Below are 20,513 nucleotides of genomic sequence, written 5' to 3'. Positions count from 1 at the left end.
AAAGACCAAAGGAAAGCTACATATACGGATATAAGCACGTACCTGCACAAAGATCTTAAGACCATCACAATTTAGTATTGTGGAAACTTGTCCGGTTTTTCTCTGGGACCCGGGTTCCCCTCCGGGCCACGCGGGGGCAGCAAAGCGCACACCGAGGGAAAGGCTAAGCTCAGTGGTTCCTCCCATAATCCTCCGAGGCCGGAGGGGGGCGGAGAGATTTAAAAGAGGGTGAGAGTTCCGGTTCCTTCCCGGAGGGAGCACGGCTTGGGGACTGGGTGGATTGTGTGTTTTTACGGTGCTGCGTGGATGGCGCGTGTGGGCTGAGTGAATGGACGCGCGAATGCGTGAGTGTGCGCATGAGGCGTGCAAGACGAGTGTGAGCGCCCTTCCCTGAGCCCCTCCCCCCGCCTACACCTTGATCTTATTTGATCGGGTTGAGACCGTAGCCCCGCCGGGCCAACCCGAGATGAAAAGCTCTCCTCCTGCGAAGCCCCGTCCTCGGGGCTGTGTGCAGCGAGGCCCCTTGGGCGGCGGCAACGCCGCGGTCCCGGAGCTGGTCTTAACGGGGCCCGGCGCTCAGAAGTGATGAATTGATCAGATAGACGAGGCCGGGCTTGTCTCGGGCCGCTGATTATCGAGGCGATTCTGATCTGAGCCCGGCCCCGGAGCGTGATCGCCCGTGGCTTTGGGGCTAAACGTTAAAAGGCGGTGGCGGGGCCCGGCGCTGGGGGCTGAGGCGGGGGTGAAGGAGCTATCGCCCGACCTTCCCGGGAGCGGGAAGGCCACGGACGCCTTGTTTGGTGCTGCAGTGCTTTTCCCTAGTCCCTTTCCTTTTTTCCTTTAGGCCCGACGTGTGATGACTCTTTGTATGGTACTAACACTGGTGGCCCCCTGTACAGTGTATGCCGCTTAAGGTTATACATATATATATCTCCATAAGGGAACTTGGAGAGCTTATAAAAAGATTCCGGGGACACCCCCCCCCCCGATTTACTAAATTAGAATTATTAAAGAGGTCCACGAGTCTATATTTTTAAGACTCGGTTTATGGGTCACGATAATACATTTTTTAATACTCAGTATCGACCTGTATGAGATGATTAGCTAGAGAGTCACCCCTCTCTGCCCCTTTCAGCCATTCTAAATAATGAGAACTGAAACTTGATATTGCCACTTAGCAGCAAATGTTCTGAATACGTTGGAGTATCTCTGTGGAAGAGGAGCCGCGATAGTTCAATGGAACTTAAGGACCCTGTACCTGAGTAACAGGAAGAAATTCATATCTGAATTATTCAACAATGCATATGTTGTCCAAACTTAGAAATGGGAATTGACCCTACAATCTTCTGAAAGTTCTGCCATTTCTTGTCCAATCTAACAGCAGGTTCCCCTGAGTAACTTAAAATTTTAGAAACCACATTAATGTGGTTAATGTTTTTAGATAACCTTCAAACCCAAGCACCAGGTTGTTGAACCACATTTATAATAATCAGGGGCTGTATTTCACAGCATAAACTGACAAAAGGGAATTGACTCCCAGGCAAAAAGACAGCAGAATTAGAGAATGAACAGTAGCAAGGAGCCAGGTCTAGGAAGATGGAACCCTTATGGAAAAGTAGAGCTCAGCAGATGACTAAATCCGGAAGGTCTGAAATACGTTAAGTGTGACCTCAGCATAAATGTTAATGCTACACAGAGTTACCAGAATTATGGTGTGGTAAGCTCATTAAGAGAATGGGCTATGTCCCTGACACTTAGCTCAGTGGCTGACATACAAGTTTGCCAGAAATGTTGATATATCTATGTTTGGAATGAGCCCAGTTTACAAAATATAAATACCTGTCCCCTGCCAAAAACAGTGTTTTCTTTTTCTTAAAGTAGACTCCATACCCAGCCTTATGTGGGGCCTGAACTCATGACCCCAAGACCCAAGACCCAAGCTGAGATTAACAGATAATTAATCAACTGAGCCTTGAAGGCACCCCATATGCTGTTTTGTTCTAGATCCTTAGCTTTTCAGCAAGATGACTTAACAAATTGCAAAAATGTCCAATAGGACTAGTTTCTAAAGTTGGGAAACTTCCACATTTTAAGAGCTGTCAAGTAGCAACTCTTTAGTCCATGGGTAACACACTTCAGGCTTCATCCAGCACAAATCTATTTAATGGAGATGGGCAGCAGATGTTCCACTATGATTAATTAGTCCAGGGGCCTGTTAACATTAGGTAGAGAAGAAGCCACCATCAGTCTTTCGGGAGTAGCCTCCATTGGTGGCTGCAGTGTGAGGGGACACTGTGGAGAAAAGAGAACAGGGGGTAGGCTGTGAATTTCAAATCCTTTGCCTTTTCTGGGAACCTGTAATCGCCCACACATTTCTGGGTGCTGTGGAGAAGGTTCTTCAGTAGGTGGGGAAACTGACCTATAGAGAGGACTAATGGGAGACAGCTGTAGGTCTTCCACTCCCAGGTTTCTGCCCTTTCCTACAATTTTGTCCCTTAGAACTAAGCCTGTTAAAAGCTCTTGAAAAATGGAATTCATTTCCTAGCTTTTAGGCAGTATGTCCTCTGGTATTAGTCTAATAATGTGCCAGCTTAGTCACTACTACTCCAAGACCTTCAGTTATCCCTGAAGTTCCCTAATGACCAATCACCTCAACTCCCTGATTCCTGGGCCAATTTAAAAAAATTCTGGTACCACCCCTCTGCCCATCCAGTCTTCTAACCCTTACCTATGGATCCCTGGATGCTGTGGATAGACTCCTTCTTAGGGTTGATCCAGTATCTGATGTTAGACCGGGAAGTGATGGAAGGTGGTGGAGGAGGGGGTAAAAGTTCTCCAGGGAATTGGGTCTTGATGATTCTAGAAGATGGTATGGGGAAGAACAAGGGAGAGTGAAATCAATCAGAAGAAGAAAGGTGAGGAGGGAATAAGAGTTGCATGCAGCCTCAAAAATAATGCAGCCAAAGACCCTTTTTGCCCTCTAGGAATTAACTGAAGATTTTGTTTGTTTATACAGATGAGCACAATGCTGGAGGATCTCTATTCCTTTTAGTAAATAAAAATACAGAAATTGCATTATAGATATAGATGTAAAAAGCACAGGAATAGGTCTACAAATGAGTATCTACTGATTATTTCTATTTCCCAGATGACGATTTACCTTACAAGACTGGATGGCATTGTCCTTAGGGTGGAGAGGCTCTGCCTCCACCACTTACCCATGTGTATCCTGGGTAGTCTCCTGGTGTAAGAGTATCTCACTTTTGTTCTTGAATGTCCCTGTGTGGTGGTTGTACAAGGCTGCTAAGCGAAAATCCAGGTCATCCTTTGGTATCTACAGAGAAAGTCAGTCACCTCAGGGTTAGCTTGCTACCTCTACCCCAACTCTAGTCAGGTTCTCTTGGGCCCTACTTTTTCCCCAGAAGCAGAATGAACCCCTTTGGGGCCTGAGGTCCTTACATACCAAGGACATTTTAACTCTTGTCAATATAGAATTATGTCATGCTTAGGTCTAATGAGGGGTGAGCTCTCACAGGAGCTATGGACATCTTATTGTCCTTCACTTGGGCTTACTGGGCCTTACCTCATTTCTGGTTATAATCAGAAGAGTGAAAAGTCTGGTGAGAAAATGATTTGCTCCAGATAATCAACTGGACAAAACACAAGCCTTCCAACTTCACAGAGGCCAGATAAATTAGTGTTAGGTTTTAGATTTGGTAGGACCTTGGACTGGGGACAAAGTAAAGATGCCGATGCCATGAAGGACAGATGACCTTTCAAAAAAGAGATTCATGAGTCTTACGCAGATGTAAAGAGAAATAGCATTTCAATGCTATAGGTACCTCAGGATCAAAAAAATAAACATCCCGCCTCATGGAGGTGATTGTGGGAGTTGAGCTGAGCCGACTCCAGGGTTCCTGTTGCTGAGCAAGGTGAGCTGGGTTCTTATATGGCAGTTTCTGCAAGAGAGAAACCACACGCAGGACCTGGTTACAGGAGGCCTTGCTGATGTGATAGTTTCAGTGACATCCATCTCCTTATTCCAGCCTATTTTAACTGAACCTCAGGGGGATATCTTCAAAGGGGAGAATGATACGAAGCTAAACTCCCAGGCGCTTGATGCTCCTAAGTTTTCAACCTTAGAACTGACAGAAGTAGGCCAGGAATACAGGCAAAGGGGTGGAGTGGGACGGGGTCAAGAGCGTGGAGAAGATAAGAAAGACGATGATCTCAGGTTTAGACATACTGAGTTTGAAGAAAAGATACGTTGTCCAAATGCAGTCAACAGGTGGAAAATGGGAAGTGTGAAACTCGGAGCTCGGAACAAGTAATAGGGGTATGGAGGTCATCTACATGAAGTAGTGGCTGATGCCTACAAAAAGAGGGGTGTCCAAAAGGGCTCATGATTGCACAATATTATAATGGGGAGAGGGGAGGAGAGAGGACGCTAAGGTAGTCAGAGTCAAAAGAATCGGGAGAGTGCAGTGTCTAATCGGGAAGAGAAAAAGATTGCAGTAAGCAGGGATGAGTCGTTGTGGCTGCAGAAGTGTCATAGAAAAAGTACACTGAATAGTCAGTCTTCTAAATAGAACCGGATAAGCATGAATGTGAAAAGTATGTAACTGATTTTGCCAGTTAATGTAAAAATGCCATATTGTTAACTATACAGAAATAAATGCCAGTTAATGTAAAAATGCCATATTGTACCTAGCACCGCAACCCAATACTTGGTGTTCAAAAACTAAATACTGTTTGAATAATGACTGCGAGTACAGTTTCAACCTAGTTGAGATCAAATTCAACCTATCCTGTGTTGGAACCCCCTTCCCTTCTATATAGGGCAGTGCTGTGTAACTCAGGTCAGTTAGACATTAATTGGATAGTATGTATCAGACAGTGTGCTATCACCAAAAAGATTACAAATGAAACAAGGAAACTACAAATATATGATGCAGGCATAGGCAGTTCTCCCATTCCTTAAAGACTACATAATCCTCAAATGTCCTCATTCAGCAGAAGAATGAGACTGTCTTTCATTGAGAAAGTCAAGACTGTCAAGCATGAATACCATCCACACATCCAGTGTCCTTCCATCTCAAAGAAAGGGGTGTACCTTTAACTCCAGGATAACCCTTATGAATGAAAAAAGTTAGTCCATTCAAATGGAAGCAAAAAAAAAAAAAAAAAGAGGTAGCAATACTCAGACAAAATAAACTTTAGAACAAGACTGTAGCAAGAGTCAAATAAGGGCATTTCATAATGATAGAGGCATCAATCCAATAAGAGGATATCATAATTGTGAATAGCTATGCACCCCAAATAGAAGCACCTAAATACATAAAGCAAATATAAATAGACATAAGGGAAGAACTGACAGTAATATACCAATACTAGGGGACTTTAATATCCACTTGTATCAATGGATAAACCATCCAGACAGAAAATCAAGAAGGAATTGATTGCTTTGAACAATACGTTAGATCGGATGGACACAACAGATATATACATTCCATCCAAAGCACCAGAATACACATTCTTTTCCAGAATACATGGAGCATTGTCTAGGAGATATCACATGTCAGACCACAAAACAAGTCTCAATAAATTTAAGAAGACTGAAATCACAAATTTAAGAAGACTGAAATCACATCAAGCAACTTTTCCAACCACAATGGTATGAAACCAGAAATCAATTAGGAGAAAAAAACCCTGGAAAACAAAAACACATGGAGGTTAGACAACATGCTACTGAGCAACCAATGGGTCAACCAAGAAATCTGAGGAAATAGAGAAATACAGAGAAAATGAAAATGAAAATACAACTGTCTGTCCTAAGTCTTAGAGTTCTAAGAGGAAGTTTTATAGTGATACAGGCCTACCTCAAGAAACAAGAAAAATCTCAAACAATCTAATCTTATATCTAAAGAAACTAGAAAAAAAGAACAAACAAAGCCTAATGAAGAGTCAACAAAGTCAGTAGAAGGAAGGAGATAATAAAGATCTGAGCAGAAATAAATGAAAGACTCCACACAAACACACATATACAAAGATCCAGGAAACCAAATGAAACCAAGAGCTGGTTCTTGGGAAACATAAAACTGATAAACCTTTACCTCAACTTATCAGGAAAAAAAGGGAGAGAGAGAGAGTGCACAAGGAATTAAATAAAATTAGAAATGAAGGAGAAACAATAACCAACATCACAGAAACACAAAGAATTATAACAAAATACTATGAAAATTATATGCCAACAAATTGGACGATCTAGAAAAATGGATAAATTCCTGGAAACATAGAATCTTCCAAAACTAAATCAAGAAGAGATAGAAAATTTGAACAGACCAATTACTAGTAACAAAATTGAAATGGTAATTCACAAAACTCCCAACAAACAAAAGTGCAGGACCAGATAGCTTCACAAACAAATTCTACCAAACATTTAAGGAAGACTTAATACCTATTGTTTTCAAACTATTCCAAAAAATAGAAGAGGAAGGATAAAAATATTATCATCTCAATAGATGCAGAAAAAGTATTTGACAAAATACAACATCTGTTTATTATTAAAAATCACAATAAGTAGGTTTAGAGGGAATGTACCTCAACATGATAAAGGTAAATATGAAAATCCACAGTTAACATTAATTTCAATGGTGACAACTGAAAGATTTTCTTCCAAGGAAGAAAACAAGGATGCCCACAATCACCACTTTTATTCAACATAGTATTGGAAGTCTTAGCTACAGAAACCAGACAGGAAAAAGGAGTAACAGGTATCCAAATTGTTAAGAAAGAAGTAAAACCCTCACTATTTGCACATGACACAATATTATATATATAGAAAACCCCATAAAATACCAAAAAACTGTTACAGTTAATAAATGAATTCCCTAAAGTTACAGAATACAAAATTAATATAAAGAAATCTGTTGGGGTGCCTGGGTGGCTCAGTGGGTAAGCCTCTGCCTTTGACTCGGGTCATGATCTCAGGATCCTGGGATTGAGCTTCCCCCCAACCCCCACCTGCCTCTCTGCCTACTTGTGATCTCTCTCTGTGTGTCAAATAAATAAAATCAAATCTTAAAAAAAGAAAAGAATCACATTTACAATTGCACCAAAAATAATAAAAAATCTAGGAATAAATTTAACCAAGGCAGTGAAAGACTGAAAATTATAAGACACTGATGAAAGAATTGAAGACAGTACAAATGGAAAGATATATCATGCTCATGGATTGGAAAAATTAATGTTGTTAAAATGTCCATACTACCGGAAGCAATCTACAGATTCAGTGCAATCCCCATCAAAATGCCAATAGCATTTTTCACAGGACTAGAAAAAAGTAATCCTAAAATTTATGGAATCACAAAAGATTCTGAATATCAAAGCAATCTTGAGAAAGAACAAAGCTGGAGGTACCACAATCCTAGATTTCAAGATATACTACAAAGTTATAGTAATCAAAACAATATGTTATGTGGGGCATCTGGCTGACTTGCTTGGAAAAGCATGCATCTCTTGATTTGGGGGTCATGAGCTTGACCCCTACATTGGGTGTAGAGATTGCTAAAACAAATACATAAACTTAAAAAAAAAAACAAAAACCAATACAGTACTGGCACAAAATGAGAAACATAGAACAGTGGAATAGGATAGAGAGCCAAGAAATAAATCCATGCTTACTTATATGGTCAATTAATCTATGAAAATGGACGCAAGAATATACAATGAGGAAAAGACAGCTTCTTTGATAAATGGTGCTGGGAAAACTGGGCAGCTACATGCAAAACAATGAAACTGGCCACTATCTTACACTATACACAAAAATAAAATGAAAGTGGATTAAAAACCTAAATGTGAGAACTGAAACTATAAAGATTCTAAAAGAAAACACAGGCAGTAATTTCTTAAGATGTTAGCCTTATCAACATATTTATGGATATATCTTCTCAGGGAAGGGAAACAAAAGCAAAAATAAACTATTGGGATTACACCAAAATAAAAAGTTCTCGCACCAAGAAAGCCATTAACAAAATGAAAAGACAATCTAGTGAAAGGAAGAAGATATTTGCAAATGCTATATCTGATAAGGAATTAGTATCCAAAATACATCAAGAACTTATACAACTCAACACCAAAAACCCCAATCTGATTAAAAAATGGGCAGAGGACCTGTGTTGACATTTTTCCAAAGAGGACATAGAAATGGCTGACAGACACATAAAAAAGATGCTCAACATCACTGATCATCAGGGAAATGCAAACCAAAACCACAATGAAATATCATCTCACACCAGTCAGAATGGCTAGTATCAAAAAGACAAGAAATAACAAGTGTTGGTGGAGATGTAGAGAAAAGGGAACATGTAAATTGGTGCAGCCATTGGGGAAACAGTATAGAGGCTCCTGAAAAAATTAAAAATAGAAATGCCACATGATCCAGTAATTCCACTACTAGGTATTTGCCTAAAGAAAATGAAAACACTAATTCAAAAAGACATATGTACTATATTTACTGCAGCATTATTTACAGTAGCCAAGATATGAAAGCAACAAAAGTACCCATTGATAGATGAATGGATTAAGAAAATGTGATATCTCTATATATCTATATATAGCTTCATTCTTTATCTGTTTATCTATCTATCTATACACAATGGAATATTACTCAGCCATAAAAAAGAAAAATCTTGCCATTTTCAACAACATGGATGGAGGTAGAGGGTATTTGGCTAAGTGAAATAACACAAATAGAGTCCGATACTGTATTATTTCACTTATATGTGGAGCCTGAAAAGCAAAGCAAAACAAACAAAAGCAGAAACAGACCCATAAATGCAGAAAACAAACTAACAATTGCCAGAAGGAAGGTGGGTGGAGATCTGGGTGAAACAGGTGAAGAAATTAAGAGATACAAACTTCCAGTAAGTCATGGGCATGAAAGGTGCAGCATAGGAGAGAGTGTCAATGCTACTGTCATAACGTCGTATGGTGACAGGTGTTGACTACACTTACTGTGGGAACACTGAGTAATTTATAGGATTGTCAGATAGCTATGTTGTACACCTGAAATGAAGAGAACACTGAAAGTCAACTATACTTCCAAACTAATAATAAAAAAGAATAACCTTTCTTCCTTGAACCTAGCCTTTCCCTGCACTTCAGAGACCGGCACCATCCTGGTGTCCATCCCCTATACCCAGCTTCTCTTTCATTTCTTTATCACTGCCTAGCTACCACTCTTTCACCTTGCCTGCAGATCTAGACTTCTTCAAGAGTCAACATTTACTATCTTCACTTCCTCCCTCTTTCCATGCCCTCTTTAGCCACCACAGCCTGGCCTCCTTCTCAAGCAAGCCCTGAAACTACTCTTGCTGGTGACCAATGCTCTTTATCTTTAACTAGGTTAGGTGGGTCCTTTCCAGACGTCTGCATTTTTCTGGCACCATGATTCTGATTCTCTCAAATGTTTTCTCCATGCTCTGTGGGTCCAGCTCTTCCTGGCTGTCCTCCTGCCTCTAACTGTTACTGCTCAACCCCCTTGTCAGCTCTACTTTCCCCCTCTGCTCCCTTAGACAGTGCCTTCTTCAGGGGTTTCGTTTTTGTTTTTCATATTCTCACCTTCACTGGATGAGCTCATTCCGTCCTCTGGGTTAAATCACCACATGGGTACTGTGGCTTCTAGATATATATTTTCAACCTAGAATTCTCAACCATGTTGCCCACTATTCATCTTCACTTAAATGTCCCACGGGCACACAAAAGCAACATCTACATAACTGATCTGCACATCTTTCTCTCCAAACCTGCTTCCCCTGGATGACTCATTCAGTAAATGGTATCAATTAAGCCTTCGGACACCTAAGAGCTATCCTAGACTTCCCTTCTCGTGGGCCCATATCCAGCCACAAAGTTACATCAGTCTTACCCTTGGCAACTTTTTCACATCTGCGCCTCATTGTCATCCCCTGATTTAGACCTGTTATTCCTCCTGGAGACTGCTGCCTTCTGAGGCTCTTTCCTCCTTGCTAATTCTTCTTGTCCCCACTCCCATTCTATCCAAACTACACCACTTTGTTTTCTAAAACACCCATTGACCGTGTCACTCTAGTGCTTAAAATCCTGATGTGATTCCCCAGAACCTCCAGGATGGAATCCTAGCTCACAAGCAGCGTTGGTGGTATAGTGGTGAGCATAGCTGCCTTCCTAGCTCACAAGCATGGTGTACACAGCACACCCAGTCCAAGTAGGTGACTCCAGCTCCTGCTCTCTCCCCTCCTCCATCTCACATTGATGCTCCAGCCACTCTGGACTCTTTGGCCCCAAGCAGGCCATCTTTCTCTCCTTTCCATGGACGTGCACCTGCTGCCCCCGTGCCTTTAATGTCTGGTTCTTCTTTGCTTTTTTCTAATTCACATTCCACCTTCTCCCTCACCCTAGTCCAGCTCACTCATATTTGGGTGTGAAAACTCACCTGTTCTGAGCAGCTTTCTTTAAGCCTCCAGTTCTCCTAACACAAAATATGACACAGAGTATAACTCATGTGCTGTTGTGCGAGCATTTTCGCTGCTGCTGCTGTTGTCAGCTTTTCTACTAGTTTCTCTAAAGCAGGAGCCATATTTCACTCACCTACACATCCTCAGTGTTGAGCAGAATGCCAGCGTATAGTAAATGATAAATGTTGAATAAACGAAAGGAAGCTCCTTGATTCTGTTATCAAGCCACAACTACTATCAAATTAATCTTACTTTGAACCATTTCAAGCTTTCCAAATACTTCTGCCAGAAAAAGATTATTTAAATTCCTCAAATCACTGACACACATACAAAAATACATTCCAGCATTAACCAAAAGACAGAGATGGTGTGAGGGCAGATGTACAAAGCATGGCCTGGTGGCTTCCAGGGCACTCTCTCCCACTCCATATCTCATATCTCTTCAGAGAACAGGTTTCCAAACAGAGCAAAGGGTGGCTTGGTGGGACCCGGGCCTGATTATCCACATTATACCAAGCACTCCTCTGGGCAACGAAAGCCCCTTGTTCCTCTGGGCTAGAGCTCTACTTCCCTCTCCTCAAAAGCATCTCTGAAACGTTAGCAGATCTGAACGTGGAGCCAAGAGGCAGGCAGAAAACAAACTTCTCCGATACCTTACTCAGTGTCCTCACCAGAGTGCTTTAAGTTACCATCCCTGCTCATCACACCAACAGAAAGAAGAGTGCCATCGCCCTCGGTGGGAATCTACGCAAGAAATCACAGTACCTTGGAAGCCCGGAGTTTTCCCAGGTAGGTCTCATCGTTATCCAACGTAGGGTGCTGGAAAGGGTCTCGGGTGAAAGGCATGGTAAAATGCGGAGTGAGAAGCTGGTGTGAAGGATGGAAAGCTCGCGCAGCCGCACACAGCGCACGCGGAGGATCCCGGTTCCCAATTGTTTGGAACGCCCACTTTCGGTTGCCAGGCAACTCTCCCGCCATCTGTGACTGAGGTGCATTCCCTTCGAGGAGGGCGCCACCTGGCGGTCCGGCGCGGGAGAACCCTCCGGAGGAAGCTCTGGGGAAGGCAGAGGGGAAAGCGCCACCGAGCGTACCGGGGAGCCCTGCATTTGCACTTGGGAGCCTTAGTTGAAAAACGTCGGCATCCCGCCTTGCAAAAGACTTCAGTTAAGTAAAGAAGTCCTGAAAGATGACCCAGGAATTTCCTTCTCCCTCACATCTAACGAAAGAATTTTTCAAAGCAATGAGAGAATGAAGATGTTAAGAGACGGAAGAGCCCAAGTGTCGTGCTTGGAAAATTTCAGGCTAACGCAAACCCTCCTTGCTTAACCTGAGTTAAGCAAGTCTTAAGGCTTCGCATAGAGCCGGTTGTAAAGGCACGGGTGGATTTGGCGGGATGGAAGTAAGATCTGCAGAAGCGGCTGTTGCAGTAGGTAACATCTACCCGGGCCACTCTTCCGGGGGGCTGTAACTTCTGGAGGTGAGACGGCGCCTCAATCTTCCTTCTATCGCTGCACACAAAGGAGGTGCACAATAAGTATTGTCGAACGCCACGTCTGCAAAATTAGAGATGCTCATAAATGGCCCATGACCCGAAAGAGCAATGGAAAACGTGAATTTGGTGGCGTTGGCCTGTAGGATGTTTCTACTGCGTTCTTTACACGACCCCGGCCCGCCTGTTGGGCCGGTTGCAGACCCCGGGCGCGCGCAATCTCACGCGGCGCGCGCCAGCGGCGGCGGCTGCCATGGCGACCGGCAGGTGAGCGGCAGAGGAGCGCGTGGTCCCTGACCCACCCGCGCGGAGGGAAAGAGGAGGCGGTTGCCAAGGCGACGTGGGTAGGAGGAGAAGAGGAAGGAGGGAGGAGGAAGGATGGGCGGCCTCGGCGTAGCCGCAGGGAGGTGACTGAAGCGAGCCCAGCCCCTTGCATCCTCCCGCTGTGAACCTCCCTCCCCTTTTTTTCCGCCTTCTGCCAGCAGTAGCAGCAGCCGCAGCACCTGAGCCGCTGCTGCCGCTCGCGCAGGACAACGCTATGGCTGAGCCGGGGCGCAGCCTCCATCCCTCTGCCAGAGGCAGGGGAAGAACTGAGCGGCGCACACTCCGGCTTCTGCGGCTGCTGCTCTGGGTTGGGACCGCCTTCCAGGTGACCCAGGGAGCGGGACCGGAGCTTCACTCCTGTAAAGAGGTACTGTTTTCCCCGACCTGACCCTACTTTGGTCAGACAATCTTGGATCCTGGCGGAGACCTTGGGGACCCAGGCACAGACAGTTTCAGAGGCCACGGAGTTTAGGTTTCTTTGGGGATGAGGCGGGTGGGGGGGGGTTGGTGGGTGGGGGGCGGGAAGAGGAGCGGACTGGCGTCATGGAGAGGCCAGCCCACTGGAGGACTCATGAAACAGATCATCCTCACAGTCTGGGCTGCTGAGCTCAGAGGAGAAGGTCCCAGCTCCAAGGAGCCCAGGAAGGACCTGGGTCCCTGGGCTCGGAAATCAAGGAAGAAGACATGGATGGTTTTCCAGCTGCAATGAAATACCTTAAAAGTAGTTGAAAACAAAAGATTATGTACAGAGGGGCAAATTGGAAAGTGAGAGGGAAGAGCGGGGTAAGAAAGGTGTTAGGAAGGCCGAGGAAAGTAGGGGAGAAAAGCGGACATCCTTGTGGTTTTATTATGGTTTCAAATAAGTGTGAAGTTGGGAGATGTGACAGGGGGACTGAAGGAACCCATCACCTTTCTCCCCCTCCCCTCCTTCTTAAACATCCAGTTACCTTGCGGGCTGCTAAGTACTTTGCCTCCCCCAGTGTGCTTTGTTTAGTGTACCTGACAGCCCACGAACCCCTCTGACAAGACTTTGAGTCTGTAATATCTCGCTTTCCGCCAGTCTCTACTTTCCTTCTCTGGACTTCTGCTGACATATGTGACAAGTCTTTTTCAAGGTGTTTCTAAAAGGTTGCCTGCACAATTCAGACGATAGGCAGTGAATGTCTTCCCACTGAAAATCCTTTGAGCATTCTTTTTGGAGGAATACAAAGGTATTAAGTAGTAACAAAACTCAGTAGTTTCTATAAGTTTGAAATACCATTATTTGGTTGTTCTCTGGGTAAGCTTTTTTAACCATATGGCAGAGACGTCAACAAGAACTGCACTGGGGAAGGTAAAATAAGAGTTGTTCTGTTATCTCTGTGAGATGTGAAAGATTTCATAATACACCAAGAGGTTAGCCCTGTAAAAAGAATCTCCATTGTCATACTTAGCTAGGGTTTTGAGAGATTGAAATACTTTTTATGAGTTGTTAGTGTTCACTGATTAGTAAAAGCAGCCCCCTCTCATATGGAAATATATTATTATGATGGTGCTCTATCCATTAGACTGTCTACAACAAAATAGATCAGGAAGAACTGAAGGGTGGGGTAAGGAGAGAGAATTTTGTACTTCATTCATGAATATGGCACAAGTGATCCCAGTCAGTGGCACTTTTGATAACTTTTTATCAGTTCCAATGAAGACCTTCCCTGGACTGCCTACATTTTCACTCAGCCACTTTTCAGAACTGTTTTTTCTTTTTTTAAGATTTTATTCATTTATTTGAGTGAGAGAGAGAGAGAGCGCGCGCATACAAATGAGCAGGGGGTGGGGCAGAGGGATATGCAGAAGCAGACTCCCTGCTGAGCAGGGAGCCTGTCCCTGTGGGCTCCATCCCAGAACCTTGAGATCATGATCTGAGTCGAAATCAGATGCTTAACCAACTGAGCCTTCCCAGAGCCCCTTTATGACCTGTTTTAAAGATGGCTAGGAACAGGATGATCTTTTCAGTGATTGTGGCTTACTGGGCTTGGTGGTGTGTGGCCTAACCAACTGAGATACCTAGTTCAACCAAGCACCCTTGCCTAAGAATCCAGTATGGGAGTCTCCTCTGAGTGGAAGGTAAGAATCTTAACAGTTCCACTACTGCTTCTTGGTGAGATATTGTCAACTCTGGAAAATGTGAGACATTTGAGAAATTAAACACTTTGTATCATCTTGTTTTGGAGGGAAGGAAGAATACTGATGCTTGAGACCTCTAACTTGGGCACATATTTTTGCATTTACTCCTTTTTAAATGGCTGCCATTTGTCTAAGCAAAAGGTCTTACTGCAGAGCCTGAGCTCGGGCCAGTGTTACCTGTGCAACTCAACATACCAGGGGTCTAGTCTCTACCTGTTATTTACCACACAGTTTTTGGATCTATACAATGGGTGTTTCAGTAACACCTACCACAAAAAGGATTGCCTTGAGTATTGAAAGAGAAAATACACACACAAAAAACTCCCAAAACCATAAAAATCAAACACAAGTTAGAGTTACCTAACCCCTTTCCTTTTCAGCTTCATTACCATTAGATCCATACCCCATGCCAGAGTCAAAATGACTTAGGAGTTGGCCACAGGCGTCAGCAAGTCCCGTTTATTTATTTTTTTTCTTAAGATTTTATTTATTTATTTGTCAGGGAAAGAGAGGGAACACGAGCAAGGGGAAAGGCAGGCAGTGGGAGAAGCAGGCTCCCCATCGAGCAAGGACCCTGAAGCGGGACTCGATACGTGGACCCTGGGATCATGACCTGAGCCAAAGGCAGACGGTTAAGCAACGGAGCCACTCAGGCGTTCCTGCAAGTTCTGTTTAGACTTTCCTTGAGCAAACAGTGGCTGCTGGACACCCTTGACTCCAAATAATAAGGAAGAGAATAAACGCATTGTTACAACAGTCTTCATTTGGCAATATGAACTGACTCAACAAGTTTGGGGGCTTCCAACCCAAATGGTGAAAAATCAATTCAGGGTAGACTAACGCTTTTCTATTTTTTTTTTTTAAAGATTTTATTTATTTGTCAGAGAGAGGGAGAGAGAGCAAGCACAGGCAGACAGAATGGCAGGCAGAGGCAGAGGGAGAAGCAGGCTCCCTGCCGAGCAAGGAGCCCGATGTGGGACTCGATCCCAGGACGCTGGGACCATGACCTGAGCCGAAGGCAGCTGCTTAACCAACTGAGCCACCCAGGCATCCCACGCTTTTCTATTCTTAATCTTCATATGAATTCCTTGTGGGAATTCAATTCCCATGTTGGGTATTACTGGCAGGGCCTCTTTTCAGGCCAACCTGATATGACAACAGTGCTGTTCCAGCCTTGTTTCTGAAATCTGAGGTACCCCTCTGGATCTAATCAGGAAACAGAGAGATTTAATCTTTTTTTTTTAAAAGATTTTATTTATTTATTTATTTGACAGATCACAAGTAGGAAGAGAGGCAGGCAGAGAGAGAGAGGAGGAAGCTGGCTCCCTGCTGAGCAGAGAGCCCAATGTGGGTCTCCATCCCAGGACCCTAAGATCATGACCTGAGCTGAAGGCAGAGGCTTTAGCCCACCGAGCCACCCAGGCACCCCAGGAAACAGAGAGATTTAGCAGGAGGTTTAAACTGAGGTGACAGAGAACGGGGAGTTATAGATTGCTAAAGCTATGTTGGGGTGTGGCGTGCCTTTGCTTACACAATTTTACAATAATCAAGGTCACCAGTGGAACTAAGCATCCTGTATGGTATTTGTTTTCATGAATCATTTCTTTAGCCCTGTGCTAGCCTGTGCAGAGTGCTGAGAGCCAAGGGAGCATTTCCCATAAAACAATGAATATACATCAAATGAGAGAGGAGCAGAAAACCCTCTTTAACAGATCTGTCTTGTCCTGAGGCTCCAGTGATAATTGCCCCCAAAGGGACTTCCCAATCTATACTGGGAAATCCATAGGACCTGGGAATCTGGCACACCTGGATTGTAATAAAATTGGATGAGTGAGGGATGACTCTGCCACTTAGTAAGGATACTGCATCAAACAAGTTAATTCACTTCTTGCAGCCTCAGATTCCTGATTGGTAAAATGGGAATGGTAATACACATTATGATTCTTACTCTAACAAGGCTGCTGTGAAGATTAAATTAAGTTAGATAACACATGCAAAAGGCCCAGTGCATACCCTTGACATGTCACAGGTGCTTAAGAAATACTGGTAGGCAGAAAAGTAAGTACACAAATAAGGATGTATAAATGATAACGCACAGTTAACATATGGTAAGCGATGCAAGAGTGGCAATACAGAGTTAAATAGGAGAAGAAGAAAACATATTTGAACAGTTGGCACTTGACCTAGTTCTGGAATCATCAGGAGGACTGCAATGGGCAGAGATGGATCGGATAGAGGGGGGAGCCTGCAGAAAGGTCCACGAGGCAAATGCAAGGGATCCTGGGAATTGCCAGTAGATCAGGCGGCAGAAATGTGAAGTACGTGTGAGTACAACAGGAGATAAGGTTGGAACGTGGAGTAGGTGTGGGGGACAATAGAAATCCAGCCTGGAAAGTTAGAAATCTGAAGTGGAGAATCCCTGAAGGATTTCTGGCAGAGATAGCAGCCTTCTCAGTGTGGATTAATAGGAATGAAAAGTAAACATGGTTGAGGAAGGCCAGAAGGTAAGAGAGGGAGGTGGGAGCAAGGAGATCAGCCAAGGAGGAGGCTAACAGGACGGTGCTGGCAGGTGGCAGTGGGACACATGGAGAGGTGTAGATGGGGAAAATGTGCTGAAGGTAGAGGTTAGAGGGTTTGGCAACTGACTTTAAGTGTAGGGTCAAGGAGAGGGGCAAGCCATGGGTCAAATTTGGTCAGGGGTTTTGAGTGGGTGCGGGAGATGTAGAAAGAACAGCTTTAGGAGCAGAGTGATGGACTTTCATAGTTCTGACTCCCCCCCCCCCCCCGATCAGCCCCTCTACCAGGAGGGAGAAAGTCCCGAGATCCCAGCATAGTATTTCACTGCATGATCATATCTTCGGACCTTTTATGTTTCCTCCTGTATTTGCTTCTAACTCATTATTTAAGGTTTGGGTTCCACAGGGAAATGAGTAGGTCTGGAAAACATTCAGGACCCCTGAGATTTCAGGAACTATTTCACCGGGAGCCTAAGATTTAAAGTGACTCCTGCGGGGCGCCTGGGTGGCTCAGTCAATTGAACTTCCGGCTCTTGGTTCTGGTCGGTCATGATATCAGAGTTGGGGGATCAAGCCCCCAACATCCGGATCCACACACAACAGAGAGTCTGCTTGAGATTCTCTCCCTCCCCCTGCTCTCTCGATCTCTCTCTAAAATAAATAAATACATCTTTTTAAAAAAATAAAAAACAAAGTGACTTGGGGCACCTGGCTACTCAGTTGGAGGGGCGTGCAATTTTTGAAATCAGGGTTGTGAGTTTGAGCCTCACATTGGGTGTAAAGCTTACTTAAATAAAAATTTAAAAACTTAGGAGTGCCTGGGTGGCTCAGTCGTTAAGCTCTGCCTTTGGCTCAGGTCATGATCCCAGGGTTCTGGGATCGAGTCCTGCATCTGGCTTTCTCCTCCGCGGGAAGTCTACTTCTCCCTCACTCACTTCCCCTGCTTGTGCTCCCTCTCTCGCTGTGTCTCTCTATCAAATAAATAAATAAAATCTTAAAAAAAATTTATTTTAAACTTAAAAAAAAAAAAGATTTGAAGTGACTCCTTTGGTTGGGAGTCACCAAGCTTGAATGTTTAAAACATCCTGCCATATTTGGTGGAGAGGGGAAATAGAAAGGCTCCTTTTGTCATGAAGTACTTTTTTTTTCCCCCCAGAGATTTTGTTCATTTATTTGACAGAGAAAGAGAGAGCACACAAGCAGGCGGGAGGAGCAGAGGGAGAGGGAAAAGTAGGCTTCCTGCTGAGCAGGGAGCCCAATGTGGGACTCAATCCCAGGACTCTGGAATCACGACCTGAGCTGAAGGCAGCTGCTTAACCGACTGAGCCACCCAGGCATCCCTCACTAGGTACTCTTGTAGGCTTGTGAGATGTGCTGGTTTTAGTAATAGATATTTGAGATCTGAAGGCTTTTGGGGAGTCATTTTGTCTATTCTCCCATCTCAAGGTAGGAGTATACTAAAACTGGACCAGTCTGATCATTATCTACCTTACTTTATTTTTAAAAATGTTTTATTTATTTGAGAGAGAGAGAGAGAGAATGGGGGCTGGGGCAGAAAGAGAAGGGAAGAATCTCAAGCAGACTCCAAGCTGAGTGTGGAGCCCAGTGCGGGGCTCAATCTCACAACTCTGAGATCATAACCTGAGCTGAAATCAAGAGTCAGTTGCTCAACTGACTGAGCTTCTCAAGCACCCCAATCTGCCTTACTTTCAAAGAAAAACTTTAGGGGCAGCTGGGTGGCTCAGTCAGTGGGGTGTCTGACTTTGGCTCAGGTCATGATCTTGGTGACGTTGGGATTGAGCCCCATGTCGGCTCTGTGTTCAGTGGGGAGTCTGCTTCTCCCTCTCCTTCAGCCCCTTCCCCTGCTTGTGTGTGCACTCTCTCTCTCTCTCTTTCAAATAAATAAATAAATAATCTTAAAAAAAAAAAAAAAAGAAAAACTTTAAAAATTGTAAAAGTGACACATTTCCTTTGCAGAAAACTTGGGGAAAAATAGATAAATAAGAAGAAGAGAGTAAAAATCACCTCTACTCCTAGCATTCAAACTACGAATTTTACATAGGTTTTTGTGAGAGGGAGGCAGAATATGGTACAGAGTGTGGGGTCTGGATATATGGAGTGGGGTGGGATCAATTTCCAGCTCCTTCGCTCAGTAATGGCATGCCCTTGGGGAAGCTATTTAATCTCCTCACACCTCAGCTTCTTCATCATTGCCATGGGAATATTAATAAAGTCCACTTAATTGATTACTATATTATGACAATCAAGTGAATTCATACATATAAAGTGCTTAGACTAGTTTCTGGTGCATAGTAAGTACTCAATAAACATTAGCTGTTCTAGATTTTTTAGTGGAAGTATAATTAACATGGTCTTATAGTAGTAGATAATAAGAATTTAACAGGGGTAAGAGTGTTGGAAAGGAAAAAAGAGTAGATGTGAAAGGTATTCTGAGGACAAAGTTGGCAAAACTTGGCAAAGAGAAGGAAGAGAGCATAGCAGGTAAGGGTCTGGAGCTGTGCTATCCAGATATGGTAGCCACTAGCCTTGTGTGGCTATCGAGCCATGAAAATGCAGCAAGTATAGCTGAGGAAATGGATTTTTTAAAAAAAGATTTTATTTACTTATTTGAGAGAGAAGACTATACAAGCAGGGGGAGTGGGAGAGGGAGAAGCAAACTCCCCATTGAGCAGGGAGCCCGATGCGGGGCTCGACCCCAGGACCCTGGGATCATGACCTAAGCTGAAGGCAGACGCTTTAACCCACTGAGCCACCCGGGTGCCCCAGAAACTTAGTTCCTAACTAAGAAATTAAGTTTCTGTTCCAAGTCCGGTATGTGTGTTACACTTTACAGCATGACTGAATTCAGATGCTAGATTTTCATAAAAAATACTGGATCTCTATTTGGATTTCATTAAATTTCTGGTTAAGAAAGTAGATGGGGGGGCGCCTGGGTGGCTCAGTGGGTTAAGCCACTGCCTTCGGCTCAGGTCATGATCCCAGGGTCCTGGGATCGAGTCCCACATCGGGCTCTCTGCTCAGCAGGGAGCCTGCTTCCTCCTCTTTCTCTCTGCCTGCCTCTCTGCCTACATGTAATCTCTCTCTGTCAAATAAATAAATAAAATCTTTAAAAAAAAAAAAAAGAAAGTAGATGGGGTCCCCTGGATGGCTCAGTTGGTTAAGCAACTGACTCTGGGTTTCTGCTTAGGCTGTGATCTCAGGGTGGAGAGAATAAGTCCAGAGAGCTCCGCTCTCAATAGGGAATCTTCCTCTCTCCCTCTGCCCGTCCCCCTACTTGCACCCTCTGTCTCTAAAATAAATAAATAAATCTTAAAGAAAGAAAGTAGATACACATACCCAAGTAGTTGCAAGCACAGCTGACAAATTTTCAATGACTGAGTTGAGTGTGCATTTTAACTTTAACTCTTATTTTTTTTAAAGATTTTATTTATTTATTTGATAGAGATCACAGTAGGCAGAGAGACAGGCAGAGAGAGGGGTGGGGGGAAGCAGGCTCCCTGCTAA

At 43.9% G+C, this 20,513-nt stretch overlaps 2 protein-coding genes and 1 non-coding gene across 6 annotated transcripts in view; 2 read left to right on the top strand and 1 right to left on the bottom strand.

Annotated features, from left to right (window-relative positions):
• The first annotated feature begins 243 nt into the window (after positions 1 to 243).
• Positions 244 to 654, top strand: LOC123392568. The gene has a single exon (XR_006607312.1).
• Positions 655 to 2,141: 1,487 nt separating this feature from the next.
• On the bottom strand, positions 2,142 to 11,456 carry CFAP276 (cilia and flagella associated protein 276). Its single transcript, XM_004769677.3, has 5 exons — positions 11,262 to 11,456; positions 3,843 to 3,959; positions 3,219 to 3,334; positions 2,729 to 2,859; positions 2,142 to 2,292 (listed from the first exon to the last, which is right to left on the bottom strand). The coding sequence occupies exons 1-5, from the start codon at positions 11,340 to 11,342 to the stop codon at positions 2,222 to 2,224; spliced, it is 516 nt and encodes a 171-aa protein (XP_004769734.1). The 5' UTR covers positions 11,343 to 11,456; the 3' UTR covers positions 2,142 to 2,221.
• An 873-nt stretch (positions 11,457 to 12,329) lies between these two features.
• The window catches only part of ELAPOR1 (endosome-lysosome associated apoptosis and autophagy regulator 1), a 68,641-nt gene continuing 60,457 nt past the window's right edge, over positions 12,330 to 20,513 (top strand). For 3 of the 4 annotated variants that reach the window (XM_004769682.3, XM_004769680.3, XM_004769679.3), the window contains exon 1: positions 12,330 to 12,676. In XM_004769682.3, coding sequence (XP_004769739.1) covers positions 12,524 to 12,676 — 153 coding nt within the window. In that variant the 5' untranslated portion in view covers positions 12,330 to 12,523. The remainder of the gene's footprint in view (positions 12,677 to 20,513) is intronic. The other variant, XM_004769681.3, reaches the window with a different exon arrangement.

This window comes from Mustela putorius, unplaced genomic scaffold (genome assembly GCF_011764305.1).
Source record: "Mustela putorius furo isolate JIRA1106 unplaced genomic scaffold, ASM1176430v1.1 tig00000585_pilon_pilon_pilon, whole genome shotgun sequence".
In the NCBI taxonomy this organism is placed as follows: Eukaryota; Metazoa; Chordata; class Mammalia; order Carnivora; family Mustelidae; genus Mustela; species Mustela putorius.
This window is presented reverse-complemented; position numbering and strand designations above follow the sequence as displayed.